The sequence below is a fragment of the Laccaria bicolor genome, genomic scaffold (assembly GCF_000143565.1).
Source record: "Laccaria bicolor S238N-H82 LACBIscaffold_41 genomic scaffold, whole genome shotgun sequence".
In the NCBI taxonomy this organism is placed as follows: domain Eukaryota; kingdom Fungi; phylum Basidiomycota; class Agaricomycetes; order Agaricales; family Hydnangiaceae; genus Laccaria; species Laccaria bicolor.
In genome coordinates, this window is record NW_001889912.1 from 151510 (window position 1) to 159297 (window position 7788).

The following is a 7788-nucleotide window of genomic DNA, read 5'->3' on the forward strand; positions in this document are numbered from 1 at the left end:
TGATCGGTTTTTTAAATAAGTATTTGCCTTACACGGTCAAATTTTGGGAAATTTTCGGCCGTATAAGCGGTTTCTTGTCTGTTACATACTTATAACCGCCTTACAAGGCTGAGTCCCGGCTATGATTACCTGCCTTATAAGGCCAATCGGATTTTTCCGACATTATGCAGTATGCTCCCACGCTTCTCAAAGTTTTACCATCCCAGCCTTGACCACCACAGAAGGGTCGCCTTCAAAGTTGCAACAAATTTAGCAAATCAAGACTGTTGCTTATCCCAAGCCGCGGAGAAAGAAATGGATAACGACAGATAACGACCAATATTTGAGGAAGGTTCTCAATTACAATTATGACGTGGCCATCCTTGACACTTGTTGCACCCGTCAGATCTTAGCGACTCTAATTATATCCTTAGGGGGTCATTCTAAATCAGCTCCACAGCAACTTTCGTTGAGGTTCGTGGTCTTGATTGCAAAATGCCTGGAGGACCGCCACACGCGACGTTCCTGGCGCAGGCGAAAGTATATAAAAAGCAGCTTTTCGCTCCCTTGCTTTCCAACCGGGCTCCCCTCCTGGATTCAAGATGTTTGGCCAGATTGCTATTTCCACCGTCCTCGCTGTCGTAGCTTATGCTGGCCCTTCCCTCGTGCAGCGAGCTTCCACCCCATCTCCGATCAACCTAGGGATTCCATCAACTCTTCCAGCTAACGCTTCTCAGTCCCTTGATCCCTACCTCATCTCGTTCTCGATTGAACCCGCATTTCTTGACGCGTTCTTGGGCAACAAGTCAAACCCGAATGCGCTCACCCTCCAGCTCATTTCGAATATCGAGAAGGTGACGGGTGGCATCGCTGTTCGGTGCGTTTGTTGTTGAACCCTCGACATTGCCGATTTCTCAATCCATTTTCCTCTTAGCCCAGGAGGAGCTACTGTGTGAGTAACCGTCATAGTTTCGGTCTTTCTCAATTACATCCCCTCTCGACAGGGATTCCTCTATCTACGATCCTTCTCTCACTGGCAGTGAAGTTCTTACCTTGTCTTCCACGGGAGCGGTCCACCGCACAACATGGGGGCCTTCCTTCCTCGAATCCTTAAATCTGTTGCCAGCGTCCTCGAAGATTATCATGGACATCAACCTACTCAACAACTCGTACGAGATCGCGTTCAATCAAGCTTCGGCTGCGGTCCAAGCCCTTGGAAGCAAGCTGGATGCCATTGAGAGTACGTTAAATCTTCTTTGACTCTTTGAACATTCGTTGATTCTAACAAATCTTAGTCGGCAATGAACCCGATATTTACACGATCCAAGGTGAGAAGGACCCTTCCGAATGGACTGCTTTAACCTATGCGCAAACATTTGTGGTCAGTCAACCTTCGCCTTCATCTGTCCCAACGTAACCTCTCTCTAGGATTGGTCTCGTAACTTGACGGCGGGTCTTAACCTTCCCAAGAATTTCTTCCAGGCTGGTGGATTTGGTGAGCCCGGTAACCTCGGCTTACCCACCACGGACAACTTCACGGTAGCCAAGTCTATCGCACTTGGCATCAATAACGCGTCAACAGTCAAGTATTACTGTGAACATGTAAGTACTAAGCTACCCATCATTATTGGTCTCCCGGCTGATTTGTGCGTCTTTAAATAGATGTACGGCTTTGGCAGCTGCACACCCGCCATGATTGCTCTCACCAACTTTGACAACGTCGTTAATCATCAAAACATTACGAGTGCGCCTATTTGCTAAGATTGAAATCATGACTAACATCACATTGGATATCAGCCTTCATGAAGAAGTATGTCCCACAAATTACGGCTGCCAGGACTGCGGGCGCACCCTTCGTTGCCGGAGAATTCAACTCTGTCGGGTGCTCAGGAATGCAAAACATCTCCAACACTTTCGGACAGGCACTCTGGTATGCAAAAAAAAAATTGGCCTATAATCCTGCTAACATCCTTTGATACGATAGGCTCGCCGATACCTACCTATATGGAGCGACACTTAACATCACCAGAATGTACTTGCACCAGGGTGAGAACGTTTATTCATGGTAGTTCACCTCAGTTTTACCCTCTTTCATAACACAGGCGCAACGCTTGCTGCTCAATTCATCGCCGATCAGTTGAATACTCCCGGATTTAGCTGGTACAACTTCGTCTACCCCTCTGACTCTGCTCGAAACGGCCCTGCCAGAGCCACCCCATCATACCCCGGACTTCTCCTCGTTGCAGAAGCTATGGGCACTTCGGCTAACACCTCAAACATTGCCTCCTTTCCGGTTCCTGCCCATCCCCAACTCGCTGCCTACGCTATTTGGGACTTCTCTGCTCGCAGCGGTGCTCCCGCTCGTGTTGTCCTGCTTAACCTTGGCTCTGAAACCGGCCTCAGCGTCGACTTATCGTCCCTATCGCCGTCCGGCGTTAAGCGCCTCCACTCACCAACGCGCGACAATGTCGACTCGGACACAGTTACATGGGGTGGCCAGAGCTGGACCAACGGTACTGCCTCAGGTTCGCTCGTGATTGAGAAGCCTCTCAGTGACGGGAGCGTTGCAATTGGGGCGTATGAGGCTGTATTGGTTTACCTTGCGGGCGTGAATGGTACCGCCACCGCCACGCCAGTTGGGACCGCTTCAACCTCGGGCTCATCATCCATTTCAACGTCGACCAAATCCGGAGCCCTCGGACGGAGTCTATCTCTGACTGCGGGAGGGGTTTCCGTTGCTTTTGTAGCGGCCCTCCTTATGCTTTAATGATTTTTACGCACCAGGTTTTGTAGATACGCATGTGTTATTCCATTAAAAATTTGCTGATATTACAACATTTAAAGAAAATTGTGAGCCAATGGATATTTCGCCTTGGGTGTTCTCTGTTGGTTCTCTGGCAGTGTCCCATTTCATTTAAAATCATTACTTTAGAGCGATACGGGTAGCATGTTAGATAAATAACTTCAACTTGGCTCTCTAATTTGCTCGCGGCACTCCCTTCTTAGAATGGACTTGCTGGTGGCAACTTGCTCTGATTCAATTGAGATTCGGTTATCCACGCCGTACGGGCCGGCCTGGTTTAATATTTGGTTACGATGATGGTGCCAAGCAGCTTTGCTCACTTGACCCTCAACGTTCCTACAGTTCCAACAACGTTCGACGGTGATGTTAGATCGTTTCTAAGTCCTGACACGGTACGCCCCATTCTACCTTCTATGTATAGCGATATTGCTGACTCTTTTCTGTTTTAGCAGAAATCCTTCCTTTCATTGCATTTTCAGCTCACAACGAATCCGCGTGTTTTCAGAGGCTATTGGCGTTCCTCGATTCAACGACTTAGCTACCTCCGCTTATACTCCTATTTCACCACGAGAAATCCCCTTCAAAGCATTTCCGATCGTTCAAGGATTGAAACCATGCCACTACATGACGTGATAGAGGAAAGAACAAGGACCTTGTTCTTGCAGTAAATACAACGGTATCCACCGAAGGTCCAACAATCTTATTTCGTTTTTGAAAACAAGGAATAGGCGATTAAAATATATATAGGTGTCCGAACGTGGTAAGTGGACATATTTTACTTGATAGAACTTCTCGCTGGCACCTCACCAGCTCAACACACCAGCATGCCCACCGCATTAACTTACCCCACAAAAGGCAAAGAGTTACTTCCACACCTTTTCAATGAACTCGCCAGAGAGGTTTGCGGTAGCCCCGTTCGAGGCAAGCCACTATTTTCCGAGATACATCTAGACCACCCAACTAAAGCGGCTGAGCATTGCGACAAGCTTCTCCATCTCGTCCAACGCAGTCGAGACTTCGCACAGTCGATTAAAACTGTCTACATCACGGAGCATCTCACAACGGACGATGGAGCATCTTGTAGCTGGTTGACGACAGAGAATTCCCTTCCCCAACTTCTGTCGTTGCTAGAATCTTTATCCGCCCTATCTATCTCATGCTCGAGTGGCTACTTGGAATGGAGGACACTTTCAACAGAACTCTCGACGTCCTTTAGTTCCTTATTCACAAAAGTCACGTCTTTGCAGCTTAGGAGCGTTGAAGGTGTTCCCATCGCACCAATGTTGTTCTCTCGACTCGAGCACTTAGATTTTGACGATGTCACTCCCGGCGAGATGCATCCCCTCGACCTGACGTTCTTCGACCAGTCACACGAAAGCGAGAAGAACAATCTCAGCTCCCTCTCTGTGATCAACTCCCTCTCGGCGATGAAAGAACTTTTCGATTGTCTTTCACACCCGAATGCGCGACTCGACTTATCATTGCTGCATTCTCTTGAAATTGGATTCTGTAAAGAGGAAGAGATGGCGGGGGCGTGCCTCGCATTATCAGCTGTTTCGCAGTCAGTCAGACATCTAGGTATCAAGCACGTATTGCCGACAGCCTTCGATTCCAGAGGTAAGACCACCATTATAACTATTTATACGGTGATAGAGCTGATTCGGAAAAACAGAGTTTCCTTTGAAATCTCTCAATCTCCACCAATTCCCCCATCTCTTGTCGCTATCGCACTCCATCGACTATCTCTACATCACGTACCCGTCAGAAAATGATCACGACCCCCTCACTTCTTTACTCAATCAGCTGCGTCAAATCTCGAACGAGAGTGAGATTCAAAGCTTCAATCTCGATCTCAATCTTACGGGTATCACTGCCGATACCGACTCTATAACCTCCGACGTCGAAGTGGAGGAAATTGACACGGCTCTATCAAAATTGTGTCACAACGAAATATGGGGTCACCTGGGGCAGACTTTAGCGAGATTTCCTGCGTTGGAGCAGGTCTCCATTTTGGTTGAGATGAGGGACGCATGTGCGGGGATGTATGCGAAGTTTTGTCTGGGGCTTCAAGACAGCTTATACGACCTTTCGGGAAGTGGAATTAGGGTTATGTTCACTATAGCGTAAACTATACGAGCTCGGAGCGACCGTATTTCCTTGATCAATCAGGACATGCAGGACACTTTAGATCATGCTGAAAGGTCGGACCTACTATAGTAGCCGGTATACACAATAATCATATAGAATCACATTCTGTAAAACTCTAAAATCCGGTTTTCGTCGACATATTACATGTCATATCGCTGTTTTCTGGTATGGTGAGAACACGAAAAGCCTTTGAGCTACGAAAAATACAAACGAGCGAGATACTATGTATCCTGTCAAGATAACTATCCAAAAGATTTGTTGAAGATTTGCAAAAGACAAGCAAAAGATGTACTTATACGTTTCCGCCGAAAAACATGGCCAATCTGGCACAAATAATGCGTTTTCCAAAAAATTGTCAGACTAGTACTACTTGCCTCCGTCTCTTCTATCGCAAATGAGAACCTTGAAGTTCACCTCGCAACGGCGTGCCACCTTGTACTTTTTTCAATGCAATCACAGATACAAACAAACCTAATCCGATTGATCCGGCAAACCGACGACCTTGTTTCGCTACCAATCGTCTCCAACCCCGGTCAACGACCTTGTTTCCCTTGACGTTAACAAACGATTCGAAGCACAAAGACATAAATGGCGACAAAGTACTCCTACCGCCAGTTTACACTCCCCCGACGTCCCAAAGACCCCATCGCACCAAAATGTTCTCGCTCAGGAAAGAGCGGCTTCGAGAGATGGGTACCAATCTAGGCAACACCATCTGCGGTTCACCTATAATTGAGCCTATATTCTCGGACATAACTCTCTGTCAGCCCAAAGATTGCGAACATCTTTACTATCTCGTCGCAATCGGATCAGCGCGTTCATTGCGCGAATGTCTGTTTTGGCCACAGGGAAAGACGTGCGACGTTAATGCACTTCCAACAGTGATTAAAACCATCCGTATAAGCAATTCGGACGAGGCTGCCTGGATGGCGACGGATGAACATCTTCCAAAACTACTCCCGTTGCTAGCGTCCATATCCACCGTCGTCATCTCCAATTTTGACTGGAGTACAGCTCGCGTGGCCCTATTTAACGCTTTGCTCGAGTTACTCGTTAGAGCGAGGTCTTTGGAGATGAGGAACGTTTCGGGTGTTCCCATGGCCCAATTTGCGCATTACCCCCAACTCAAGAACTTGAAGCTGGACGGTGTTACACCCTCTAGAGGTGGAGACTGTATGTGTTTTGACCATTTTATGCAAGATCGGCACAAGAAGCTACACCTCAGATCTCTCACTGTAATAAACTGCGTCGCCGCGATGAAGGAATTGGTTTTTTGCCTTTCTAATTCGAAGTCGCGCCTCGACTTGGACCATCTTGATATCTTGGAGATTGGGTGTTCTAATTCCGACGACATGGCTTTGGTATGGTCCAAATTCTCCTCTTTTTCAAAGGCGATCAAGTGCCTGAAGATCGCTCATATACTACCTGGTAAGGACGATGACAAGAATGGTGAGTGGCTCTCCTTTCAATGATCGAGTGGCAATATACTGAACCAAAACAATAATAGACCGTCCATTAAAAACGCTCAATCTCAGCCAATTTCCTAACCTCACATCACTGGTAATCGCCGTCGACTACCAATACATCTTGGACACGGATTACGGTCACAACCCCTTGCCCGATCTGATCGTGCTCCTTCACGCTGCAAAACAACTTCAACGGCCACGGATAGAGCAGCTCTCCCTCGATCTCAATCTTTTGCGAATCACGCCCCACGTCACCGTTGATGATACGGAGCAACTGATGGAGGTCGATGGCCGTGTAGTTGAGTTGTCCACCGCGCCGCTATGGAACCGTTTGGTTCAAGTTTTAGCGGGTAGTATTTCGATTAAGAGCCTTAGCATTGCTCTTGATGTTGGGCATGAGGTGTGGCTTGTGCGATTCCGGGATGGACTTAGGAGGGACTGTAATGGGTTGAGGAAACTCGAGGAAAAGGGGATCATAGTCACAATTGGCCAACGGATTCGATCTTAGGATTCTGATGACTTGATATGTAACATGCATACTCACGTATCCTCTACTGATTCTTTGACGTGATCGGTTGCTCAAATAAAGCCCTGTTTTCCGAGATAAATTTACACGTAATAATATTTTATGCTCTCAAAGAATAAATTGAAGCGACTTGAGGAGTGATGAGCTCGTGATTTGTTCTTTACTCATCCTATGCCATTTTATTCAGTTGCGACGGGCGTTTTTACTTAGGTTGCATGAACGCATAAGTATCAGAGCCGATAAAAAGAAAATGCAACGTGGAGTATGAACCTTTTGCTAGTTGAACGTTGAACGTAGAATATTGAATGACCATCCCTTCATTGCCTGAGAAGAGCTAAACAAAATCTCGCAACGAACTTACGAAGAGACTGAAACATCAACAGTCCCATGGTATCGTATCATATTGAAGTATGTTCCAGAAATACTCTGGGTCTATGGTCTAACGGTCTAACGGGCTGCCTTCTGTGTGTAACGTGTGGTGTGCCTGATTCCGTAAGCCATAGGTTCATTCCCTCGTCTACGTCCCTTTTTATCACCTGTGAACCCCACCTATTTGGTCCTATTAGACAGGAACAAGATATGCTTGTTCCTGTCTAGTTCGATCAAAGATGGCTTTTGTAACGCTCTGGGCAATAACTACCAGTAGTGCGTAGGGACTTTATAATAAATTCTTACCTGTGCTCACCGGCAACCATGAATACCAGTCACCGGTGTTTGGCACTTGGCGGCATTGCGCTCCTGCCCATAAAGGGTTCGATGCCATCACGAAGAACCCTTACTCACCGTTGTTGATGGCAACGCGTCGAGCTCGTCGTGCGCAACGCCGACAACGTGTATCCCCCTCAATAACAATCCATTCCCTTCGC

General features: G+C 47.2%; 3 protein-coding genes across 3 annotated transcripts; all 3 read left to right on the top strand.

Moving 5' to 3' along the window:
- Positions 1 to 581: 581 nt before the first annotated feature.
- On the top strand, positions 582 to 2812 carry LACBIDRAFT_295469 (glycoside hydrolase family 79 protein; the record flags this gene model as incomplete). Its single annotated transcript, XM_001886932.1, has 9 exons — positions 582 to 856; positions 914 to 931; positions 984 to 1219; positions 1275 to 1360; positions 1408 to 1581; positions 1642 to 1723; positions 1777 to 1909; positions 1964 to 2025; positions 2082 to 2812. 9 exons carry the CDS (start codon positions 582 to 584, stop codon positions 2744 to 2746), a joined length of 1731 nt encoding a protein of 576 aa, XP_001886967.1. The 3' UTR covers positions 2747 to 2812.
- A 263-nt stretch (positions 2813 to 3075) lies between these two features.
- Positions 3076 to 4909, top strand: LACBIDRAFT_332453 (uncharacterized protein; the record flags this gene model as incomplete). The annotated part of the gene is made up of 4 exons (XM_001886933.1): positions 3076 to 3174; positions 3530 to 3542; positions 3569 to 4399; positions 4455 to 4909. 4 exons carry the CDS (start codon positions 3076 to 3078, stop codon positions 4907 to 4909), a joined length of 1398 nt encoding a protein of 465 aa, XP_001886968.1.
- Positions 4910 to 5586: 677 nt separating this feature from the next.
- LACBIDRAFT_309659 (uncharacterized protein) lies at positions 5587 to 6904 on the top strand (the record flags this gene model as incomplete). The annotated part of the gene is made up of 2 exons (XM_001886934.1): positions 5587 to 6379; positions 6438 to 6904. 2 exons carry the CDS (start codon positions 5587 to 5589, stop codon positions 6902 to 6904), a joined length of 1260 nt encoding a protein of 419 aa, XP_001886969.1.
- Between the last annotated feature and the right edge of the window lie 884 nt (positions 6905 to 7788).